The 26,998-nt window shown below is 37.8% G+C and overlaps 1 protein-coding gene across 2 annotated transcripts; it reads right to left on the reverse strand.

The window, feature by feature from the left end:
- Nucleotides 1-1,401: 1,401 nt before the first annotated feature.
- On the reverse strand, nucleotides 1,402-23,121 carry ELOVL7 (ELOVL fatty acid elongase 7; the record flags this gene model as incomplete). Of its 2 annotated transcripts, XM_082650960.1 has the most annotated exons (7): nucleotides 1,402-1,686; nucleotides 4,029-4,165; nucleotides 9,073-9,178; nucleotides 11,438-11,494; nucleotides 12,381-12,461; nucleotides 15,919-16,109; nucleotides 23,058-23,121. In XM_082650960.1, the coding sequence occupies 7 exons, from the start codon at nucleotides 23,119-23,121 to the stop codon at nucleotides 1,477-1,479; spliced, it is 846 nt and encodes a 281-aa protein (XP_082507086.1). In that variant the 3' UTR covers nucleotides 1,402-1,476. The 2 variants fall into 2 exon arrangements, with proteins under 2 accessions (XP_082507086.1, XP_082507087.1); XM_082650961.1 differs by lacking the exon at nucleotides 23,058-23,121 and having other exon boundaries at nucleotides 15,965-16,011.
- Nucleotides 23,122-26,998: the final 3,877 nt, after the last annotated feature.

A 26,998-nucleotide genomic window follows, 5' to 3' on the forward strand; every position in this document is an offset into this window, starting at 1 on the left:
GATTAGGAGGGAGACACTTACCTCTAGGAGTTTACAGTTGGTAAAAACTCAGCCTTTATTGTACAGTAAGTATCACTGTGTGTTACACAATTACTGGGGTACTAATTGCTTACAGTCATACAAGCATAAGCAATCCTTCAAAATCAAGTAAAATAGAACAAGAAAAAAAAACACTGTGGAAAAATTCAGAAATGTCCAAATATTGCTGTTTCTTGGGCAAAACTCTACTGATCAGTAGTTGGGTTCTCCAACAAGAAAATATGACTTTTAGAAAGTAGCAATTTTAAAGAAATGAGAGCTATGCAAAATGAATTTCAGTCCCTCATTATATAGTTTATACGGTTGAGAAAAAGAATTCCAGGCTGTTAATTAATTCATAATTCTGGAAAATATTTTTCCATGCAGTGAATCTATAACAATAACTATTATACAGTCTCTCTCTTGCTCTCTCTCATTATGAGAGAGACCCTTGTCACCAAATCTTGCCTGGATAATCTCTGTGCCACCATTTGCTTCCAGTTGCTTCACAAGCCACCCTTAACCCATCCCTGGGTGGTCTAAAATCATTTAGTGTGTGCCAGTGATATGAACATTTACACACCTAACCAATATATATTTAACCAAGATAATCCTTTAAACCATGATATGAGAAAGTGACATGACAACACCACAGACAACTATTTTTTCCATTGATAAATTCACCTCTTTCCCGAAATATACAAAGTTCATTGCAAAACGGTGATAGCAAAGTGTTCATTAAGCCATCAGAACAAATCACCTTGTTTTCAAAATAATAACTTAACCTTAGTTTCAAGTGCATCAATGTATTACCCTAAAGGATTGTCACTTTTAAACAGTTTACACAACAAAAGCGTTGTGAGGAAGTCTTACAAGCAAAACTGGTGCCGGCTACTCAAAAGATCCATTAAAAATTACCATTAGTGATTTTAAATGATAACTGATCAAAAATACACTGAACGTTCGCCCTATTAGCTCTTTAGAATGGGAATTTAAGTTTAGAGTAAATACAGTGTCTTCTGAATATAGTCAACAAGCAACAAAGCCAGAGCCCACAGTTAAAGGTTTCCAGACCCGGCAGAAGGAATCTACTGTACGGCATGGATCTCTGTCCGTGCTCAAAATATCTAACGATATTTTTCATCTATACTGGACTTCTTTGAAGAGTACTCTACTGTTTCACATCCTTCTTTCAAGCTAACAAAATGTGTTAAATAAAACCTTTAGATTAGGTTTAAAAGCAGCTGAAAAACTGGCTGCTTTAGGCTCTAATTATCAGAAGACTGTTATCTGGGAGCTTTGGGCTCTCAAATATCAGAAACCCCAATAACTTATCATAAAAATACAAGCTCTTAGTTTTGAAAAATATACAAAATGCACTGCACATGGAAATATCTCTTGATTGTCAAGGAAGACAAGATATCAGTCTTATTCATAGATTTATGCTGTGCTTGAATTTCAGTGATCTTTGTTTTTGCAGATTCCATTTTTCACTGTTTTGGGTAGCCTCTGACCTTTGGTGTAAGCACGGTACCAAAAATGGAGAAAGAGCAGCAGAAAGATGCACCCGTAACTCATAATGATGTACAGAAAGACTGGAAACTGGTACTTGCAATCCTCCATGAAAAAAAACTGGCCTATGTGTATAGTGACAATAACGAACTGGACCTAACAGACGGAAGAATGAAAAGTATTGTTTAGCTACGAAGAGTCACAATGGAGCAATTATTTAATGCATTCTTTGTCTGCTTATGTTTAAACACTCTCCAACCACATCCAGGCTACTGTTGGACAGGGAATTTTATCTTTCAATCTAGCCTCTATGGGAATGACAGTGGGTGGAACAATGTCAAAATGCAGATGGGAATTTGGAACTACTATTCAGTCCTGCCAAAGTGCACAGCTCCAGGGGGAGCTGTGTAAATGTCCCTGGAGCAGAGCAGTGCAGCAGCCCTTTCACACTCAGAGAACCATCAGTCTCTGACTTGAGTCCTTGACTGATGAAATGCATACAGGACCACTACCTTATGGCCTAATTTTCTAGGGCAGTTTGATTTCAAACATTCTGTCCTGTTGGTAGACTGGATATTTCCATTGGTGGGGAGGGGAATAAAAACATTCTAATTAGAGCCCCGCTTATTTTGTAGGAGCCAAAGCATCGCTAAGTCCTCATATCTGCCACCGGTCCTCCACCGTCATAGATAAAAAATACATCCTATCTGCCAACTGCAGCAGAGAATCTGCAAGGAGTGAGAGGGCATTGGTGACCCTCCTAGCGATGCCCAAGGGCTCTGTGTTCTAGAACATTCTACACAGTCTTAAAAGGGACATGTTTTGGGCTAACATCCAGATTTTTTGGATATATTTTTTCTCATGTTTAAAAGGCAACAGGCGTTCTGTGGAAATTTTGGAAAATAAAAATCTATACATAAAAATAAATAATGATTACCCACAATGTATCCTGTTATAACCATAGTTAAGATTTTCACATTGTTCCTGTTATAATCATCAGCTTTCCTTGCATTATCTTTTTTTTTTTTTTTTTTTTGTGGTACATGGGCCTCTCACTGTTGTGGCCTCTCCCATTGCAGAGCACAGGCTCCGGACGCGCAGGCTCAGCGGCCATGGCTCACGGGCCCAGCTGCTCCACAGCATGTGGGATCTTCCCGGACCGGGGCACGAACCTGTGTTCCCTGCATTGGCGGGTGGACTCTCAACCACTGCACCACCAGGGAAGCCCTCCTTGCATTATCTTAAGGAACTTTTAGAACATTCCTGTGCGGTAGATACAATTATTCCTCTCATTTTGCAGACGAGAAAATGAAACCCTAGAAGGTGTAAGCAGCATCCTCAACATTCTATGCAGGTGTGTTTGTGTAAATATTATCAACATATTTGAAAAAATAATGAACAACATGTATTCTTTTTGCTATATAAGTATTTTTCCACATTATTAAAAAGTTTCTACAACATTTAAGAGTATGTTAAGTGAAAAAAAAGCCTGATACAAAATTCTGTATGCAGGGCTTCCCTGGTGGCGCAGTGGTTAAGAATCTGCCTGCCAATGTAGGGAACAGGGTTCGAGCCCTGGTCTGGGAAGATCCCACATGCCGCGGAGCAACTAAGCCCGTGAGGCACAACTACTGAGCCTGCGCTTCTAGAGCCTGTGCTCCGCAACAAGAGAAGCCACTACAATGAGAAGCCCGCGCACCGCGATGAAGAGTAGCCCCCACTCGCTGCAACCAGAGAAAGCCCGCGCACAGAAACGAAAACCCAACACAGCCAAAAATAAATAAATTAATTTAAAAAATTCTATATGCAGTATAGATGTTCTAATTTCTCTGCAATGAGGACATATTACTTTACAATCATAAAAAATGCTTAAAAAAAAAGGATTTGTGAATAATTTTCATGACTTTGTAATATTCCCAAGCAGGAATTAGAATAATTTACTTCTTCATTTCCTTATGGTTAGTTATTTAGGGTGTTGTCACTTTTGTCAATATGTATATTACACCACCATTCTACACCTTTAATTCCCACAGTACTTTTACTAGTTGGAGGAAAAATAGACTTATAAATGTTAGGACTAGATAGGCAGGCACACAGAAAGGCTCATAATCTTCTCAAAGTTACAGTCCCTCAAGGTCATTTAGATCTAGAATATGGAATGTCTAACTTCTAATTTAATATTATGTATAATGAGGTTCACATAATTTTGAACATAAATATTTTTATTTTATATAAATGCATAAAATAGTATAAAGATACCCACGCTAGTTTAATTGTCTGAGCCTCTTGGCTACCAAATAGGCTTTGCTTTCAATAAAGTTCCTGAGAAAAGTTCACATAACAAAGAAAGGACAATGATGGGATGCCATAAGAGGCCAGACAATTTATATCCCTGTGTTTTGTAAACTTTGCTCTTTAGTTAGTATCCTCATTCGTAAGGAAGACAAGGGACTCCAGTTTAGTTTCATATCTGGTTTTAAAGAAAATTAATTACTCACAAGCTGTAATGATGTCAAATACTTTTTCCACCACAAATACTTCTGGTAGGCTGGTCCCAATGCACACAGTCCATAGTAGGAATACATGACTACATGTACAGCTGTATTTAGAAAGGCATGGAATGTTCCCAAACCACCTGGAAAAAAATATTGTAAAATAGGGGCACTGTTCCTTAAAATGAGACATATTTGTGTCTGAACTGAAATTTTAGTATAATTATTTCTTTAATTTTATTAGGAAGAAAACTATATATGAAATATCTCTATTGTTAAATAGCTATAAAATTAGAGGGAGCTGGATAATACATCCAGTTAGTAAAACTAAAATACAAATCTTGTAAAATAAATTAGCATGACTTTATTCTGTGATATCTTAACCTTAAAACAGTCTTATGATTTGGTTACTTTAACAAACTAAGTTGACTTCTTTTTAAATATAATATATTGCTAAGTAATAGTAATCAAATTCATTTTTAGTGAGAATTAACATATATAAAGCACACAAAGTACACCAATCTTAAGTGTACAACTTGATGATTTTTTACATATGTATACACCTGTTACCACCACCAAATTCAAGATATAGAACATTGCTGATGCCACATAAAGTTCCCATGTGCCCCTTCCAAGGACATACTCCTCCCAATGTAACTTTTATTCTGACTTCCATCATCAACTATTAGTTTTGCCTGTTACAAAACTTCATATAAATAGAATTACACAGGATGTATTCTTTGTGGCTACCTTCTTTCAATCAACATACTGTTTTTAAGATTCAACCATGTGATTGCCTTTTTATTGCTGTGTAGTATTACGTGATATGAATGCATCACAATGTATCCATCCTCCCATTAAAAGACATTTGAGTTATCTTCAATTTGGGTTACTATGAATAAAGCCACTAAGAATATTATTTTACATAACATTGTGTGGAATCAAATTAACTTTTTCCATTCTCAATAGTTTTCCATCAATACTTTTAGTGCCACAATTTTTTTCTTTTTTTTTTGCCGTACTGCGTGGCATGCGGAACTTCCCTGACCAAGGATCAAACCCGTTCCCCTGCAGCATGCAGTGGAAGCATGGAGTCTTAACCACTGAACCACCAGGGAAGTCCAAGTGCCACAAAATTTTGGCAGTAAAACCACTGGCTTTCATTACCAAGCTGTGCTAAGTTTGCTTTAATCAATCATTGTTTTTCCAAAATAAACATTTATTAATTGTTAAATCATCTTTCCTTACTGCTTCTATTTGACTATTATCAATTGTGCCTTCCTATCCTGGTTTTCCTCTTCTGATCTCACCACATCTCCCACTGATCACTTTCAATTTAGAATAGAAGAAAAGGACCCTGGGGGGAATATAAGCAAAGATTGTTACAATTGTGTTTAGCTGGATCAGTAGTACAGTGGAAGAGGTAACAGAGTGTTCAGTTGATGGTAGGGAAAAAAACCAAAACTCTTCCCTAGTGTCTCTTTCCTAAGATGTACAATCTTGAAGAATCTTCATTCTTTATGCACAGCCTGATTCAGCTTAGTAATGCTGACCTAGAATTTAAATTTTTCTCCAAAATATGCTATTTTATTTATTCTAATATTCTTTAATTTCAGAAATTAAGCAAAACCTCACAGATTTGCCTATGTTAGAAGAAGGACTGAATCCATGAACACTATGAGTTATAGAAAGTTTAAAGCAAAATACAAATTTATTACTTCAACCACAATCTTCTAAGGAGAAATGTCATAAAAATTGTTTCATGGAAGAAATAATTATTTTTTTAAAAAATCATTCATAATTGCAGCAATGCTAGATTCTTCTAAATACTACCACTGCCAAAGTACACTCTTAAAATACCTGTTTTAAATAATTACTTTTAAGTAGTTTAAATATTCCCCTAAAGTCTCTTTTATGCTATACTGTGCTTCATAAACTTTCCTAAGTAAATCAAATTTCAGCTAATCCTGTAATTATCACAAATTTCAAGTCAGAAGAAACAGAATTAATGAAGCTTATTAACAACCTCCCAGCTTTTATTATTTACATTTGGACTAGTCTTATTTCCCAAAAGAAACTTGAATAAATAAATTAGTATGGTATGAAAACACCTTTTCTAGGCTAATTTAAAAATAGAATAGATTAGGAGTCAAGCTGCTTAACATGGGGACAAGCCAAATACCTCTCAAGTCCATTTGTCTCACCATTACATATACACAGGAAATCTATTTCATGCTTGATAATGAACTACATTAGACTGAGCCTTTCTCACTAAGACACCTCTCCCATTTTTTGGTCAAGGGTTCTATCTTCCACTCAGAAACTTTCACCATTTAAATGTCCTAAAATGAGGCTCCTACGGACAGGAATTTAACAAAGCGCTCGTGTAGCTAAGAGTGTTCAGTAAGGGTTACTGATCAAAATAAGCTATCAAATCAAATTAACTTGCTTATTTTCTCTAGTAATGATTATTTTCTGATAAGTTATTTTAATGTTTGTTCACAAAACAATCACATTTTAATTAGTAATGCTTTTCATATCTTCTTTGGAAGGCTTTTCTAATAAAGTATTTTCTAAGCTTGTTTTCTTCTTCATAATACTTCTGAAAAGCAAACATCTCAGGATGAATTATAATTAGTACCATCACATTTTACTCCTTTGCTTTGGAAAAAAATAAAGGAGCCACCTGGGTAATTATCACAACTCTCCATATCTCTGGGAAGGAGTATATACATAATTAATATAAAAACCTGCCTCAGAAATATTTTCATCACGTTCAAAAGAAAAGGTGGATTGCTATTATCCCAGGGAGGAGTACCACAGGCAAACAGGAAATTAAATACTAGATAGAGATCAGCTGTGCTCAAGTTTTTGAAAGGACAGTTTAAACTGGACAGTTTTATTCTAGGAATGAAAGCCAATGCCACACCACACTTCTGGGAATACCTCAGCTCTTGTTGCTGTGCTTGTCACTGAATAGATACCAGGTGTGCTGTACAAGGGTTTACTAGGTTCCACACATGAGACTGAGCAGAAGTGCCAACTCATGGAACATATGAGAGAGAAGAAAACATTATTTTCTACCACTTACATTTTGTAAAGCCGACGGGGAATTGAGGTGTGGACAATGAATCCACTACAAAGTGCTTAATGTACATGGTAACATTGAAAAATTGAGGAATATTATATGTTTAAATGTTCATTATTGAAAGCATTGCTTGTTTTTTAAATGGAAACCAGACTATCAATGGACTCAAAGAGAGAAACTAGAAAAATGCTCAACTCTATTCTTCAAATAAAATTTATTTTTTCCCATTAAAGAACCAACAGATATTCAAACTAGAAAAATTAGAAAATGCAGAGATGGATAAAGAAGGAGAGGGAGACCATTTTTGTGTCGATTTCTCTAAATCACTGTTTTTGGGGTATTGTCTTCCTATATATTTTTAATCTATATTTATTTTTCAGTGTTGTAATAGAATAATCTGGTCTCAGGGAAGAAATCTGAATAAGTTCGTTCTAAGGGTGTGAAAACACCTTGTCTAGCATACTTTAAAAACAGAATAGTAAGAATAGCCATCTATTTCTGATAATTTAGGAGCCAAGCTTCTTAACAAAAGTTTGAGCTAAATGTCTTTCAATATCATTTGCATTTCACAACTATAAACACAAGACATCATAACCATTCTATTACTGGATGTTTAGGTATTTTCTCATTTTCACCAAAAAAAATAGTGTTAAGAAATACCACTGTAGAAAGAACTGAGAGGCACAATATACACGTGAGAGAAAATAAAAACACAGAAAGCAAAGAAAAATAATGGAGATTAAATAATATAACTACCTTCACTTTGTAAAATGGACACAGATGAGACTATCTTGTTATAATGTGAGTTAAATTTTTAAATTAACACATATACATTATAAGAAAAACAACTACATTTCCTTTAAAAAAAATCCTCAACAGATAAATGCCAATTTGGGGCAAGGAGCTACTTTACATGCTGGAAAATCTGATGCCCTTAGGCCAAGGTAGGGACAGCCCTTCCAGCTCCCCTAGGTTCTGCCATCTTCTTCTAGCCACTGGCTTATCCATGTCCCCTCATGCTCTGAGACATGCAGAATTTTTCCCCATGCCTAGAGAGTCTAAAACTCAAACAAGAGTTCCTCAATTGTGGTTTCTCTTTCCTTTTAGTCTTACCAAGTCAGAATACCCAATAGAGGTGAGCTCTTCACGGAAACGTTAAAGCTTTGTCTAGTATGAGCTGCAGGCTTACATGAAGACTTCTTAAATTGAAGAAACTAGCATACATAAATACCCCAAACAATTTTTGCTAGTAAGACTATATCCTTCAGGATATCACTTATTTAAAAATTTATGATAGGTAAAATTACTTACCTTTCTGTTTTCTCATATTCTAGATGTTCAGAAGCATAAAATCAAAACCAACTAAAGAACCTGTTTGCCAAGCTTTTGAGTTAAACTATTTTTGACCTAAAAAACAATATCAAAACATCCTTTACTATGGTAGGATGTTTAGGGAAGGTGGGAAACTGCAATTTGACACATCTTTACAGAGTTGTTAGGGATTGGGATGTGTATCAGTTTTTGGAAATTTGAAAGCAAAGAAGACATGGAACTTGAGATAAACATTCTAACTTCCTGGAAATACAAGGAATAAGTTATCTAGCTATATTCCTATAAAACCAAGGATTTTGTCATTTTATTTGTTTGTTAATTATTTATTTAAAAATAGTTATAGAACTATATAGGACAAGAATAAAATCCAAACAAAACAACTAAAGGATATGTGTAGAAGACTATACCCAAAGGTCTTACATATTAAAGAGTATTGGGGGGTGGAGGGGAGATCTAGTTAGGAGTCCTATGTTTATGTTTCAGATAATTAATGAAAGTCAGAAGTTTGATCAAAGTGATTCTTTGATGTTTTGAGATTCTTTTAAATCACATTTAAGGACAGGATTTATGCTTATAGCATACAGAAACGTAATCAATTGTAACACATGATCCCAACTCTCCCTTGGCTACCTGCGGCAAATTTGACTCCAAACCACCAGGTCCATGGCATGATGGTATGATGGAAGACATGCAGGAAAGTCACTTGACTATTTTTCTTACGCAGAACAAAAAAGATCTGAAATAATTTAAAGAAAATCAAGTTCATATAAAATCATGCAATAATTTATCTAGTGTTACAAAACTATTGGCAAAGTGCAAATTATTCCACGTTGTAATGTGCTTTGAAAGAGTTGCCTTACAGAATGCCTGTAGAAGCAGCTGATTCTCCAAGAGGCAGCTCAAAAGCTAATAAGTATGAGAGAACTTAGGTACGATGCCTAGTCATGCAAGAATCAATAAAAAGGTGAAAAGATATTGAATGAAGATTTAAAAATCAAAGATATAAAGTGAAGAATATGACCAAAAATTACTGAAAAAACGTTACTGGTTTAAAAAAAAAAACCCACGTGGATTTTGAAATATATGGGGAAGCAGAGACTTTTAAGTCCTAGGACTGAATTTCTACACTGCTCCCTAACTAACACATCCTACCAAGTTAGATAAGGGATTAAGCAAACTAAAAGACGACTTGTAGCAAATCTGAAGTTAGCAAATTATTATTAAAGAAAGAGGAAAAGGGAAATACTTGAAGAGTTAATTGGGGAAGTAGGGTGGAAAAGAAAGCAAAGCAGCTTAGGAAAAATGAGAAAGGCAACAGAGGCACCATCCAGATTGAATGTCTCCAGTGGTTTACAGAAACGACAAACAAAGAGGTAGAAGAGGAAGGCTTTGTGGAGGGGGGGTTCAAAAACATATTCAAAAGCAGAATTAAATGTTCAAAAATATTCAAAATGCAGAAGACCAGTGATGAGTTAGACTTCTAGTACAGGACTAAACAGAGTAGCAGAAACAAAAGCGTTCCTAAGAGTAGTTGAGAAATGTGGTTCAGGGAAGAACACAGAGCAGCAAGTTTCCATATGGAAGCTGAAACTGAGAACACGCAAAGCAGGAACAATGAAGTCAAAATGCTTTTGCTTATGCATGTGGAGGAAGGCAACACGGTGCAACAGAAAAAGGCATAAACCAGCAATCTGGGGTCCTAGGTCCTAGTCAGCAGTGGTGTTCCTCTGGACAAGTCTTGTAACTTTCTGGCTTCCATTTCTCTTCAGATTTAATGCTCCAGGCTAGGTCAGTGGTTCTCAACCCTGTTTGCATATTACAGTGACCAGGAAGGTCTGTTTTTTGTTTTTAAATAACCATGCCTGGTCTCTAACTCCAGACCAGCTGACACCACATCTCTGGGGGCAGGGCCCAGGTTTTTGTTTTCTAACGCAGTTAGGTCTCCAGCACCACAGCGTTTGAGAACCACTGGACTACAGCAGGGGTTCTTGAAGTGTGGACCCTGGACCAACAGCAATAACAGCACTTGAGAACTTGAGAGAAATGCAAATTCTTGAGCCCCATCGAACACGTACTGAATCAGAAATTCTGCGGGTGGGATCCAAGCACACGTGTTTTTAATGAGTCCTCCAGGTGATTCTAATGCATGCTAACGTTTGAGAACCACTGGATTCTACACTCACTAAATTCTCCTTTCTAATTCTAACATTATGCGTAGCCAGCTGAGAAGGTAAAGCATATTGAAATTTGCTACCAGAAATGTAGTGGTATATATTCTGAAGAGAGAAAACACGTGTCAGTCTTAGGCCCCGAACTGATTCCAGATGAATAAGAGCCACATGCCACAAAAACAAAATAAATAGCCAGCTTTCCTTTGTTTCTGGAAATAAAGGTGCATGGCTTTCTCCTCTCATCATGGACCCTAATCCATGGCACTTGCTTCTCCCAGGCCTAGTCACTCAAAGTCAGAGTTGATACTCAGGAAGGGAGAAGACCAGTAAACATGGACTTCAGAAAGGCAGATGGAAATAGTTTTGATGTTACCCAAATTACTGATATTCCAGGGATAAGCTGACATTCTAGTGTAAGTTTATGAATTTTGAAGCATTTATCTTCTTAAAGGAGTATGGATGACACAGTGCTTTGCTATAAAGAACCAAAGGCAACATATTCTCTGCTCTTTGCTTCTTGAACTTACTTCACAAAACAACTTGTCATCCATCTATATAGAGACATAGCTTTGTAGTATATGTGTTAGTTACATTCTTATCTTAACCAGGTGGTTGATATAGAAGAAAATCTTTTGGCATTTGCAAAAGACTGAAAAATAAGTTTATCCTATTCTCTAAAATAACTGATAATAAAAAGTAAAAGATAATATGAGGTCTGCCTGAGGAACAGAGATAACCAAAGTTATGAGACAACTGTACACTCACAGTTTATTGCTTTCATTGAAACATCAAACATTTACCAAATGTGGTGATTATATACTCACAGTATCTAAGAGCTCAATAAATTTGGAGAAGTAATAAAGCCAGCAGGTGCGTGCCATCTGCAGAAACACACATAGATATGAATTTATTTATTTATTTTTACATGGAAGAAAATTTTATTTTTTCTAATTTTGGCGAAATTCACATTACATAAAATTTACGATCTTAACCATTTTAGAGTGTACAGTTTGGTAGCATTAAGTACATTCACATTCTTGTGCAACCATCACCACCGTCTATCCACAGAACTCTTTTCCTCTTATAGGACTGAGACTCTGTATCCATTAAACAGTAAGTCCCCATTGGTGAATCCAGCCCCTGACAACTACCATTTTACTTCCTATTTCTGAATCTGATTACTCTGTGTACCTCGTATAACAGAATCATACAGTATTTGTTTGCCCCTTTGTACCTAGATTATTTCACTTAGCATAATGTCCTCAAGGCTCAACCACATTGTAGCAGTTGTCAGAATTTCCGTCCTTGTTAAGGCTGAAAAATATTCCATTGTATGTATATACCACTATTTGTTTATCCATTCATCCGCTGATGGACATGTGGGTTGCTTCCATCTTTTGAAGAATGCTGTGAACACTGGCGTACAAATCTCTCTTTGAATCCCAGCTTTCAATTCTTCTAGGTATATACCCAGAAGTAGAATTGTTGGATCATATGGTAATTCTGTTTTTTGAAGAACCAGACATAAATTTACTTTTAAATCCAAGAAATTCACAAAGAAAAGCACCAGTTTTCATTTTACAGAAAATCACACACCTGAATTTCTTTGATTTTTTTTCTTGTAATTTTTAGCTTTTTCTCTCAACACATATATTCTGATAATTGAGTCACTTACTCATTCTGATTTCACATTCAGTGTTTACAAATAGAGTCCAAAAAGTTTTAACGTTGATTTTGTGTTACAAGTTTCTCCAAAAAGAAACTTACCCTCAATGCTGTAGGCGAGCGTGAATAGTCAACAATTTCACATCGAAAGGAATAACCTGTACCCCAGCCAGACATCACAAACTGCAAGAGAGCACATGCATATTAAAGAAGGAAATATTTGCTCAACGGCTACAATGAAGGTAGTTTTGAGTATGTCTCTTCATTACATTCTCAGCTGAGTCAGCAGTCAGTGCAGAAGGAAAGGCGGGCTAGAACAATTACAAACCAGGAACTCGCTTGATATCAAAGCATCAAGAGTTTTCAAACCGATTCACTTTGTGACAAAGCAGAAACTAACACACCATTGTAAAGCAATTATACTCCAATAAAGATGTTAAAAAAAGAGTTTTCAAAATTTTAAAGTCACATTTATATAAACTGTGTACTAACTAAAATACCTATTTCTTGGAATGATTATTCTAATATAGTGGAGAACAAAATACTAGGAATGTTTTGTTGGAACAGCAAATACTGGTAAGTGCTTGACCTTGTGTACATCTCTATGTGCTTGTGCATATGTCTGTGTACTCTCAAAGGGGTGACTAAGTCTGAAATCAGTCTTTTCTGATAATTTCTAGCCTTTGCAATTAGTCAACAAATAAATGAGCAAAGCAGCTTTCTCAATGTACTCATCCAACGGCTGCATCAACTGGGTTTTTCCTATCTCGGCTAGTGGATGTAACGTGAAGTGATAGTCCATAGCTTTTAAATCAAGATCGACCAAATACAAGACTCACGTATTAATTTTGCTTTGGATTCACATGACAAGTAAGAGATGAAAATACTAACAAGAAAGTGCAGTCTGGCAAGCCTTAATTCCAACACACCCACGAAGTGACCTTAGGCTAGTGGTGAGAAGAAAAAGCCTATTGTTGATAAATCTGGACCTTAACTCAAAGATTACATTGACATTCTTTCAGTCTGACGGTGGGAAGGTCTCCTTTTAAAACAGTACCTGAAAGTGAAAAACTAAGGGTTCTAGTTTAAAATTAACATTTATATTAAATGGCTGGCTTAATTTACTGTTCTGACAATATGACCAGTTCTTCTCTGGAGTCCTATTCTCACGAATGCCAACATCTTCCCTAGGATGTCTTCTTTCTCAGCATAAGGATTATATCATTTTCTATTACATTACAAGTTTGTACTTTTAATTACTGTTAAAGCTGAAATGACAACTTTACAGTAAATTAACTTCTAAAGGCAAAAGTTTATGAGGCATAATCAGAATGACATTTTAATGGTAAAAAGAAAAGAAATGAAGGAGAAATAAAAACTACTTACACTGTGGTATTTAAAAACACTATCCTTTTTGATTGACACTAGCTCCTAGCTTGATTTGTAATATAAATTAATCACACTATTAACTTGGTAAATTATGAAATCTTGAGAATTAAGATTCAGAAAAGTATAAGACATATATCATGGGTGAGAAAAGTATCTTACAAAAACAAGTCAATGAATTTTCTCAAAGGAACAAGGGAATGTGGTACAGAACTAGTTAAATCTGTTTTACAAAATCCTGATCTGTCAGTGAGCATCTTCCTATTCTTTTGCACTTGAACTCACTTCTGACTGATGCAAGTAACACTCTAAGTCCATCCACTCAGATGGGGATGACTGATTCCCCATGCTACCCTATGCCAAACAAGTGCTGCACCAAATAGGAGAAGCTGTGGGATGTAGCCTTCTTCAGGGTCTTCACTGGTCTCTCTTTATTTCTTGACTGGTGCCAAGTAACTAGCACACTCAAACCATCACTATAAAATGAGGCATGTGGGTTCCTTTAGTCTGATGTACTTCCTCTCACCTTATTCATATTTGCCCTAACATCCCTAGTAGAGGGGTTCACTCTGTAGAGCAAATGTAATTGTGCCCCACCCAATAAACCATGCGTTTGAATGTGTCCTGGAGGTGATGTGCTGCTCAGCTGTCAAAAGTCTTTGTTTAAATAGAAAGTAGAACTTAATGCTTTCCTGATATTAAGTTTAAGAACATTCCAAAAGCCTGCAGAGCTTTTGACATATATGTCTATATTTTAGGCTTTCACAAAGGAAGAGTAATAATTTATATCTGGCAGGTAAAAAACCCCAGAACTGCATATAAGTTACTCTAGTATTACTGGTTAATGGGAGATAGAAACTCTCAGATTCAGATATTCTCAAACCTTTTATGTTGTAATTGCTAAAACAGAAACCAAAACTTACTGGTTATAACTGGATTCCTTGCAGAGAAATATATTTGGGGACGTCACATTCAATGGTACAACCAGACACAGAGCATAAAGGGATCTGAGAGACAAGGTCAATCCTGACTCTATAAAATGAGAGAAGTGAGGCCCAGAGTATTTAAATGACTAGTTCAAAATCAGGTAGCTAGTTAGTAGTGCAACTGGGACTAACGAGTCCCTGGTCTCCTGGCTTCCAGGTCTGTTCTTAGCACTGTCCTATAGTAGGCAATATCCTATCTCTGATAACTTGCCCAAAGCATGTATTTTTTCTGCTCCCTAGCTCTATTCTATTACTCCTTCCCTTTCAGTTGCTTATGCTCCAGAAAGGAGAGTAAGATGACCTGTGAGTTAATTTTGGAAATAAAGTAGAAGGCAGCAAAGGAAGTCCAGACTTCAGGAAGGCCGTGAGAAATGAGGCCAGAGCAGATTTAAGGTGATCTGATCAGGTGGATCCGTGGCAGGAATCAGGTTGGAAGGATGCATGTGCAGAGGCCATGGTGTCTAGAGAGGCTGGAGAGGTCATGCGAGGCCCTCCTGGGACCCAGCTGTGAGGAAGCATAGGCTATGCTGCAGAGGAAGTAAGTAAGGAGAATAGGATGAGGAAGCCAGCCAGCACTGGAAGAGAAGCAAGAAATCCCAGAAAAGCAGGGAAGGGAGGGTGGCTGAGACTTGTAATCGGCAGAGGGGAGAGAGAGCATACATGAGTCTGCTTTTGGGTCCTAGAAGTTCTCCACCTCTCTTACTGACAGTTAAGAGACAGCTTCCCTCACCTACTGCTTTGTATGAGTCTAAGTTCTCTGTCCCCAACAAAGCCCAGCTAAATCAAACCAGTCTACCACCTAACAGGTCATCAGGGCATGCAGAACCCAAAGCTGCTACCATGATGATGTCAACTCATTAGAGTCAGGATGAGCTCTGATGTCAGACCGACCTGGATTCAAACATCAGTCCTCCACTTACCACCTACAGTACTTTGGGTAAGTTATCTAATTTCTCCAACTCTGAGTTTCCTTAAAATTTAACATGTATGGACTCATTCAATCATCTTTTATGGCTAACTGCGTGCAAGTCCCTGGACTTAATTCTTCTTACCACCTGTAAGGCAGACTATACTGAGATCCTCTAAGGAGTTCAATATCTGGTCTATATATAACAATTTTTTGACAAACATCTACTCTAGTGAGCTAAGTTTCTGAAATTTCTTAAATCTTGGAGAGTTACCCTTACAGTCATAACAAGAAACATCATGACAGACAAACATAAAGACTCAGGCAAAATTCTCCCGTTAGGAATACTGAAGACACTTGCCTCATAACACATATACACAGAAAAGAGTACTATGAAAAAATTGTACGTTATCATCGCTTTCTTGAGTTCAAAGGGCTTTCGATTCTCCATGAGCTTTGGTCCCAGGGATGTGACAAAATAGACATAGAGTCCCAGGATGACAGTTTGTGGCAGAGGCGAGGACATGAGGAGCCAGTCTTCAACTCTTGGATCTAAGAGAAAAACAAGGTGTAAGTGCACATCCATTTAGCCAAGAGATAACTGACAGTAACCAGCATTTAAGTGAGCACCTAGATCCTAACGCTGACGGTGGACTATTTGGTCAGCGATCACTGCTATTTTTAGGATGTGCCAAGGGAAATCACCAGGGATTGTGATGGAGCTCGAAACAGTGAGGCTCAAAGGGCAAAAGGAGGTAGTGGTTACCAGAACCCAGGAGAGAGCCATATGGAGGAGCCCCTCTGGCGAGGAGCTGTGACCTTCAGTTGAGGGATTCAGCCAGCACGGCAATCCTGCAAATAAGGGGCCAGGGAAATCAATACCCCAGCCTCACCCTCCTCCCTCTCTCTCCAGTCGCCGAACTCAACCAGAAACCAGAGGGCAGGGGAGCAAGCCCATGGATGTAGTTCATCCTGGTCATTCTACCAGGGGTACACAGTTGAATCTGAAGAACAGAAGATACCCAGCAAACTTTTTTGTTTGTTTGTTTTTTGTGTGTGTTTTTTTTTTGCGATACGTGGGCCTCTCACTGTTGTGGCCTCTCCCGTTGCAGAGCACAGGCTCTGGACGGGCAGGCTTAGCGGCCATGGCTCACGGGCCCAGCTGCTCCGCGGCATGTGGGAGCTTCCCGGACCGGGGCACGAACCCGTGTCCCCTGCATCGGCCGGCGGACTCTCAACCACTGCGCCACCAGGGAAGCTCCCAGCAAACTTTTATCATCTGTCTATAACCACCAGTAACATGTTAGAGTTTCTCCATCCAGACACGCTTTTATATATATAAATATGTTTGGTTTTTCTTAACTTTCTTCTTTCCCCAAGGAAACTGGGGGAAAGTTTTCTGTATACTGTATCATACAATTGAAAGGGGATTTAGCATCATTTAAGTATCTAAAATGTGGGTTCTAGGTGTCCAAAATGTGGGCTAATCAATCTGATATTTTACACAAAAACAAACAAAAAAGTACTAGCCTCGTAACCATGTAAAAAAGAAATTCACGTGGTCCCTGCTAGTTCCAGGCCATGAGAATTAGATCAATTAAAACTTGCAACTCATAGATGAAATGTGATTAATTCTATAATCTTAAGTAGTTCGGGTATAATTTTACTAAATTGCCTCATGAAGCCAGAATATTGTAAAGGAAAATATGTATGGACAAGTTTCCAAATACATCTGACTCAAAATTGAGTCTTGACTAACCTTAGGTTGCTAAGTACCATCATTCTTGTTAATTGGGAAAAAGGGTGGGGGGAATACAGCCCTTGCCCACTGAAACTGCTAATGATGTGGCCAATTACCAAAAAAACGTTGCATATCCCTTCAAGTCTGACTTCCTACCCAATGCAAAAATTTCTTCAATAGACTCCACACCTGATGACTCACTTGGCCTCAATTTTATTGCTGGAAAGTTCACATTTGATACTCAGATATACCAGGGCATGGCTGTAGCTATTAAAGGTGATTTATTCTATACTCAAATGTGCTTCCCTCAAAAATACTGACAGATGCCCTATCTCGAAATAATACATAAGCCAAAAGTCAGCTCTAGGAGGGACCCCAAGATATTTAGGAATTTAATGTACGATAAAGAAAGCCTCATAAGCAAGCAGGAAGGGAGAGACGATTCAGTAAATAGGAAAACTGACTACCTGGGAGAAAAATGAGTTTGTGCCTTACCTTGTATCCTATCCAAGCATGTCCCAAACTATTCAATATAAGAAAGCTATTTAAAGTCTTTCCACAAAAAGTGGGGAAAGGCTACTAGAAATGCTAGGTTAAACAAACAAGTGCCTTTCTGCATGATTTCTTAGTGCTTCATGTTTGTTGTGAATTGCCAAGATGAGAATGGTGGTATGCAGCATTCCCCAAACTTACTTGGCCATGTAGCCCTGTTTTTTTGTAGAATACTATTTAACACCTTGTGGAACTAACATTCTGTGGAGCACCGTTTAGGAAAGATAGCCCTTTGCCAAAATAAATTTATAAATGACGGATTTTTTCCATCAGTTGGTAATCCAAACCTTAAAGATATGAACATCATAAACCATATTAATAGGTCAAGTTTTTATCTCCAATGAAATAAAGACTTAAAACCAATACTAAAAGAAGGCTTCTGGAAGAATGTTAACATTATCACCTTCAGATGGGGACAATATGGGTGATTTTTGTTTTTTTCTTTTTCTTTATAAGGAATTTTAAATGTTTCTGTTATTAATGGACATCACGGGCATGATGGAAAACTAGTTTTTTGGGCTTTTGTTTTCGTCAGCAAAGGAATTCCTGAATCAGAAATATTTTATTGTACTCTTTCATTAGCTCAGTGGTGGCAGGGGAGGGGGGAAGGGGTGGTACGTGGGTATCAAATGACATCATATTTCTGTTCTTCTGCTGGTAGCAGTAGGAGAAACAAAAAGCCAGGAAATGCATGCTGGGCTGGCTCATTTTATTTAAAAATGATTTAAATAAATCATTTTTCCTGTAATTTAACATTTTAAGCACACACCTTTTTTTAAGAATCCTGAGTGTGACTTTCCAGTTCTACAGATTTTTAAAAAAATCTTATCTTTTAGGAAAAGCTAGCTAATTTAATTTCATATTATTTTCAAAGCAAATAACAGAACAAAACACCAAGCTTTTTCATCCTATTTCAGTGTGCGCTCTGATCCTGGCTCTCACATAACTGACTTGTCATGTGACCTGAGGCCACCGACTTAACTTCTCTGTGCTTAGTTTCCTCATCTGTGAATTGGGCATAAAACAGCAGGTAGCTCAGAGAGGATTTAGTGAGTTATTTTGAGTAAAGAGCTTGGCACAACCTCAAATTGCTCAGTAAGCACGGCTACTATTATTTCAGCAGATCTCAGTTTTGTCAGCACAGCAGAATCACCTCTGGAATATTTATAAACCAGATAGCAAAAAAAAAAAAAAAAAAAAAAGACTCGGCATGGGTCCCAGGCATCTGTATGTTGAAAAAAGCTGCCAAGGTGACCGTGATGAACCATCAACGTTATAAACCAGGGCTTCAGTGCTTCCTTCACCTACACTGAGGTCCTCAGTACTCCTCACTAGGTGCTCTGCAATAATCTTTTATGTGATTTCCCTGCCTCCTGACCCAATCTGCTATGTCTTGTCTCTATACAACTGCCAAATTCACTTTCTAGAAGTAAAGCTTTGCTCAGATTATTCCTCTGCTTAAATTAGCTTCCCTGCTGAGCGAATAAAATTCAAAGTCCTAATATGTCCACGACTTTGATGACTGCTCACTGTTCCTGCCTTCTCTCTTGGCAACAGTGATACCTTTCTGAATAGGGAGCCCACTTCTATGTGAGGCAGGAGGTTCCCGGTGATGAGACGTCTACAAGCCAGGTGTGGCTGGTGACTCCATAAGGGGGTTGTAGAGGGGGCTGCTCAACAATGTTTAAAGTTAATTCTGCCTCAGTCTGTGATCCCACAAATTACAAAAGGATCAGGGGTCAAGTGAGCTCTGTTTTCCCTAGAGAGGGAGGGAGAGTTTCATGTACCTTGTATTTAGCATCGGAGTTGGGCTTAAGTGTTATGAGCAGAACCAAGATAAAGGCAGAGGATGGGAGGGCAGGCTGTCTGAGAGCCCATGACCCAGTGATTACCAGAGTTCTGACTTATTACTAGCCCGATAATGCTTTTCTAAGAGCGTTCTAAAGAGAGTACAGGAGAGTACAAGGGCCACATACATAGAATATTAATGAACTTTTCCACCAACTACTTTTAAGAGTGTGTTCACTTCTTAAGTAGCATGTACTAGCTCAAAGAGTACACCCTTTTAAAGGTATAAGCGCCAATAAGATGAAGAAGCTGGAAGGAAAAGCAAACATGTACCTCTCATATTTTGTGAAGTACTAAAGGTTCAGAGTGGCAGCAAATCTTACTCAGACATTGTCTTCTTGCAAAAAAATCACAACTATGTCTGAAAAGTCATCATCATTATTATCCAAATGCAAGGAAAGTTGCTTTTCAAACATTAAAAATGTTATAGGGCTTCCCTGGTGGCGCAGTGGTTGAGAGTCCACCTGCCGATGCAGGAGACACGGGTTCGTGCCCCGGTCCGGGAAGATCCCACATGCCGCGGAGCGGCTGGACCCGTGAGCTATGGCTGCTAAGCCTGCGCATCCGGAGCCTGTGCTCCGCCATGGGAGAGGCCACAACACTGAGAGGCCTGTGTACCACACACACACACACAAAAATGTTATAGCACTGTTTCAAGGTTTGACATCTCATATCTAAGAATCACAATAAACCCTCTTATGGCTTAAGTATTAATTAAACTGTTTTTAAATTCTGTAGCTGTGGAATTTTCCACATGAAATAACTATGCATGACCCCCACTTCTCTAGCAATCAGAAAACCAATGAATATCATTAAGTTTTCCAAAGTCTACTCAGGATTAGGGCCAAAGCCAAGAATACGCTTGAAATTCTTGGCACTTGATCATGGGCTCAGACCTTCAGAGGGTAGGCAAAGTAAAACTGGACTAAGATGGCCAGAAATGATTCCTAATGGCTCTCAGAGATCGATACCACACTAAGCAGAAGCAAAAAAACCTCTCCAGTTACACGCGATAGTGTTCTCATAAAGTTATAAATCTCAACACAAAACATTTTAACCCTTCTGGATTTTGACAGGAAAAGAAAATGTGGAGAAACTTTTTAAAAAAATGATATGCTATATTAAAAGTGTTTGAAGATGGAAATGCTCTATCAGTCATCAACCACCACCACCGGTTGTGTAGGGATATTTCCCAAACAACAGAGCATTTTCATGCGTATTGTCTGGTAGCTGGTGGATACCATTCTCATCTCTGTTTTGCTAACAAAGAAACTGAAACCCACAGACAATAAATACTTTGTTCAAGATCACCTAGCTGGTTCACAGTAGTGTCAGAACTTAAATCTAGGTCTTCTCACTACATACCCCTACCCTTCCTCTTCTCTCAAGACTTTAAATTAGCTTAGCTTCAGACAGGTACCATCACCTGCCTCTTTCTCTCCTCCTCCCTGCACTGTTTGCAACACTGCTTCCAGGGTTCTCCTTGCCTCTCCCTAACCACCTCCACCCCTTTGTCGTTCCTTTTTCTGACCTAATATTACTGGGCTTTCCAATGTAAGTATTCCTAATAAAAATAAAGTGTTGACCCATGAATAAAAGTGGAAGTGGAATTCAGAAGTAGTTCATCTTAAAACATTTTATCCTTCTAGCACTATATAGATACTCATCATCGTCTGAGTTAGGATATGGATTACCCGAATCTCTTGGGTTCCTGCAATTGGGATAGTTAATAGCAAGAGTTGGATAGTAAGGGATCTATTCTTCCAAACAGGTCTATTTTAAAAAATGTACCCAAATCTACTTGGTTTTCAAGGTTAAATCGTGAGAGTTGAGGTAGCAAGTTACACCTCTACTTTGAAAAGAAATTAAAATATTCATATTTTTTAAAATAAATTAAATAAAAATAAAAACCATTAGAACAAAACAAAAAAATTAGTTTTTAAATTACTGAATTTATGAGAACTACTGTAAACCTTCAGAGAAAGATGACCTCTAAAGAAACCTACAATTCTCTGCACCATACCTAAGTTGAAAAACTAAGAAAAAAAATGAGAAAATATAAAAATTCCCTTAACTCTCCATTCACCAGAGTGAAGCTTCTTTATTTATGGGATCTCTTTCAGGTCCTTGGCATTCTTCAGGGGCAAAACTGTTAGGACCTTTTTCAGTGAAATAAGATTAGTCTTCAGTAGTCTACTGAGAAAGACAGCAATCATGAAACAGTGTATCTTTCCTGAAATCAGTGTAAACTGGAATATAATTTCAATTGTGGTAGGTATCAAGAGGTGACACTTTTCCCCCTGGATTTGGTGAACATGTGATTTCTAATTGATGGGTAAGAACTAATCTGAAGTGGTGATGGTGGTGAATATGTGGAAAGTAATTCAAATGTGAAATGTCAGAATACTAATCCTAATCAGGAAACATAGGTTCTAATCTTTTCTGCTAACAACTGACCATGACGTTGGGAAAGTCACATCTCTGGGCCTCAGTTCCTCCAACTCTAAAATGAGGACGTAGCTTTCATGATACCTAAGTCCATCTCAGCTCTAAAATGTGCTGATTCCTGTCTATTTAAAAAAAAAAAATTACCTTTGTTATATTATTAACACATTTCGTAGTAGTTATAAAAGCAACATACATTTGTGTGGTTTAAAAACATCTAGACAGACATAGATAAGGAAATAGAAATTACCCATAATCCTACCACACAGAGATAACTGCTAACCCTCACAAAAAAAAATACATGTGGTGTTTTATAAGCTGCTTTCATTTAATGTATTTTAAACTTCTTCCTATGGCATTAAATGTTCTTCAACAACATTGATTTTTACTTTTCTAATGGGCAAGGGGAGAATTACTCTGGTCCTTCTAGAATTACTCAGGGGTTACCCTAGGAAACGCTCCCCATCCTTTCTGATACGCCCCTGGGGGCTGCGGCCCTTCCCACTCAAGAGTCATCCTGGACAGAGCCATTGTTGGCAGTAACTGTTATTTCCCTTAGGAGCATTAGGGCAGAATCAAGCCTAAGAGCCCTGTGCCTCCAAAATCACTTCTAATGGCTACTGAGTTGGAATGTACCATCCTTTATTAACCAGTTCCCTTCCTTGGATATTAAAGCTATCTTCACTATTATAAACATTGTAATGAACATCATCTGCGTACCTCTATCTTTGTACATATCTTCAGTGAAATCTTTGACACTTTATTAACTAGTAATAAAAATCAATATGTGGGGTGTCAGTGAGGGAGTGTTAAGTTGCAAAGTCTCTCGTTCTGTTTCAATGAAATCCTATTAAATATGGGAATCTGACAGGAAAAAGAAGGATGAGCCATAGTTAAGAAATTTGGTTACTTACCAGCATCTTTGATCCAATTACCATAAAGACGCACGGTCCTCGATGTAAGATCACTGAAGGCCATTTTCCACAGGATTTACTCGCCCTTACAATGGGTTCTTCAGTAAAACAAAAAAGAGATGTGTTTATGATCTATGGATGCAAATAAAGCCAAGTTTCTACTAATACAATATTAATAATGTTAAAAATTTAATAGGAGTAACTGGCAAAACAACAAACTTACTGAGGGTAAATGCATTAGTGAACCACATTAAACCCTGATGCAGTTGCAAACATTTAAGACTTTTCATCATAAGGACAATGCTTAATTCACTCAAAAAGCTGATGTTCTATGTACGAGATGCAAAAGGAGTAAGTGATTCTAAGAACTGTCATAGGAGCATCTATCTCCCTTTACGGAAACAATATAGGTCAGGAATGGGCTGTACCTCCCATGGCAATGTTGAAGTAAAAACCCAGAAGAAAGTCAAGATGACAAACTTTCAGAAAAGATACTCTGATCCAGACTTTTTTTTTTTTTTTTTTTTTTTTTTGCGGTACGCGGACCTCTCACTGTTGCGTCCTCTCCCGTTGCGGAGCACAGGCTCCGAACGCGCAGGCTCAGCGGCCACGGCTCACGGGCCCAGCTGCTCAGCGGCATGTGGGATCTTCCCGGACCGGGGCACGGGCCCGCGTCCCCTGCATCGGCAGGCGGACTCTCAACCACTGCGCCACCAGGGAAGACCTGATCCAGACTTCTAGCTGACCTTCAGGCGTAAGAAGATCTTCTATATTCAAGTGTTTATAATTTAATTGAAATAGAGGTAGAGAGAGGGAGGAAAAGATCTACAAGAGCCAAAGAGAAGTTGCCTAGTTTGTCTGGACTGATGACAAAAACAGCTGGAAAAAGAAGTCTTTTGAAAAAGAAGGCCAATGAGGGAAAACTAGCTCTATCATGTATTAAAAGATATTCTAAATATTCAGTAATTAAAACAGTGTGACACTAGCACATGAAGAGGCAAACCAATGGAATAGAACAGAACATCCAGAAACACACCAAAAACTTTGGGGATTTTAATACCATATTTCATAAATTCTAAGATGTACACTTTCCCAAATTTTAACGTCTCTGAAAACAGCACACACCTTACAAAGGAATGGTGCATCATAAAATGAATAGTAGGTTTGATTTCAAGTCATATGGTGGGAAGATGAAAAGTTCTAGAGATAGCTGGTGGTGACGGTTGCACAAAAATGCAAATATACTTAATGCCATTGAACTTTACACTTAAAAATGGTTAAAATGTTAAATTTTACATTATGTATATTTTACCACAATAAAAAATAAACCCTCTAGGTCTGCAACAGAAATATTCAGACTTTATTCTAGCATTCTAAGATAAAGACATTTTAGAATATACATATATAAAGTATATATGTATTTTTTAAAGACATATCGTATATGATAAAGGTGACAACTCAAACCAGTAGGCACTGAATTACCAGCAATTACTGAGTAAATGGTATTGTACAACTAGATAGTCAACTGCAAAAAACAAGTTGGATCCAAAAATTATACTAAAAACCAAGATAAACTCCAATATATCAAAGATTTAAGTAAAAATTTCAAAGAACCATGAAAGTACTACACGACAACAGGTAGAACACTTTTATAACCTTGGAGTAGAAAAACTCTTTTTTAACTTTGACTTAAAATCCATAAGACATAAGAGAAGACTAACAAATTTAACGATATGACAATCAAGAAGAAGAAAGGAAAAAAACCAAATGACAAACAGAAAAAAATATATATGTTCAATTTAAAATACAGACAAGTGCTACTCTCCCCCATATATTAAGAGTTCCTAGAAACTGATGAGAAAAAGACCTATAAGCCAAGAAAAAAATGGGCAAATTTCACAGAAAAGGAAATACAAATGGCTCTTAAACATAAGAAAAGTTGCTTAACTTTAACCATAGTAAGAAATATACGGGGCTTCCCTGGTGGCGCAGTGGTTGAGAATCCACCTGCCAATGCAGGGGACACGGGTTCGAGCCCTGGGCCCATGCGCCACAACTACTGAGCCTGCGCTCTACAGCCCGTGAGCCACAACTACTGAGCCTGTGTGCTGCAACTACTGAATCCTATGTGCCTAGAGCCCATGCTCTGCAACAGGAGAAGCCACCGCAATGAGAAGCCCGGGCACCACAACAAAGAGTAGCCCCCGCTCGCCACAACTAGAGAAAACCCGCGTGCAGCAACAGACTCAACGCAGCCAAAATTACAATTAATTAATTAATTAATTTTTTAAAAAGTTTTAAAAAAAGAAATCTACAATATTTTATTGCATTGGATGGACTAAAGTCCAAAAATTTTTATCAATCAGATGGGCCAAAATCCAAAAATGTGTTCACTCTGTTGGAAGGACTGTGGGAAACTCATACCTTGTTGGTGGGAGTGCAAATTAGTATAACCCTTGGTGCAATTTGGCATTATCAGTAAAAAAATTATAAACGCATATTTTTAAGCCAGCAATCCTATTTCTAGAAACTTCTCCTATAGAGATATATGCACATATGCTCAATGACATATATTCAAGCTTAATCATTGCATCAGTCAGTAAGAGCAAAAGACTGGAAACAAGCCAAATGTCTATTAAAAATGGACTGATTGGTTAATGATGATATGTCTAACACCAGGAAATACCATGCCATTGTAAATAAGAATGAGGAAGCTTTCTGTGTGCTAACATGGAAAAATATCCAAGATAAATGTCTATGTGAAAAAAGCAAAGGAAGGGACAGAATTTTTATATATATATATAAATTTATTTTATTTATTTATTAATTTTGGCTGTGTTGGGTCTTCGTTGCTGCCCACAGGATTTCTCTAGTTGCGGCGAGCGGGGGCTACTCTTCATTGCAGTGCGCAGGCTTCTCATTGCAGTGGCTTCTCTTGTTGCAGAGCACGGGCTCTAGGTGCGCAGGCTTCAGTAGTTGTGGCTTGCGGGCTCTAGAGTGCAGGCTCAGTAGTTGTGGCACACAGGCTCAGTTGCTCCGCGGCATGTGGGATCTTCCTGGACCAGGGCTCGAACCCGTTTCTCCTGCATTGGCAGGTGGATTCTTAACCACTGAGCCACCAGGGAAGTCCAGGACAGAATTTTTAAATGACTACCTTTTATACAGAAAAGGTAGAAAGGAATAAGAATATAAATTTCCATTTATATATATTATCATACAAGGAACTCTGAAAAGATATCCATGGGGAAGGGATCGGGGTACAAACTGGGCCGAAAGGATGGAAGGAAGACCTTATACTGTTTGGGTCTTGACTCATGTGACTATATTACCTATACAAAAATAAAGAGTTAAAGTATTTTAAATAAACAAACAAAAAAGAATGGAATCAGCTGCACTTTTGCTGGGACATAGTTGCTTGAACACCCATACACACTTGCACATAAACACAAAAGAGGGATTTTAATCTTAATGCCTCAAGGATCTGTCCACTCCAGAGGACCTCTCCCAGTCCAGGGTGGTATCTCAGCATGGCCTCTGATCTGATACATCCAGTGTCCTCAAGCTGAGTTCAGACTCAAATTAGCTACGGTGATGCCAGGAACTTGCCAGAGTCAGCCTGGATTCTGGTTTTCCTGTGGATGATTTCTGTAGTGAAGGTGTGATATGCGGGTAGGAGCAGAAGCTCTGGGATCGCAAAGACGTTGGTTTGAATCCCACCACTGACTAGCTGTGTGACCCTGGGCAAAATTAAAGTTCAATTTCCTTATCTGTAAAATGGCAATTCTACAACCTACCAAGATAAAATAAACTCACAGAGTTGTTTGGAAGACTCTATGAGATAACATATATGTCTAAAGTTTAGAGCACAGAATCTGATAAAGAATGAATATTCAATCAGAGTCAGACATTATCATTTGTAGAGATAAGTTGTACCAATTTAA

This window comes from Grampus griseus (assembly GCF_964374135.1).
Source record: "Grampus griseus genome assembly, chromosome: 3".
NCBI lineage: Eukaryota > Metazoa > Chordata > Mammalia > Artiodactyla > Delphinidae > Grampus > Grampus griseus.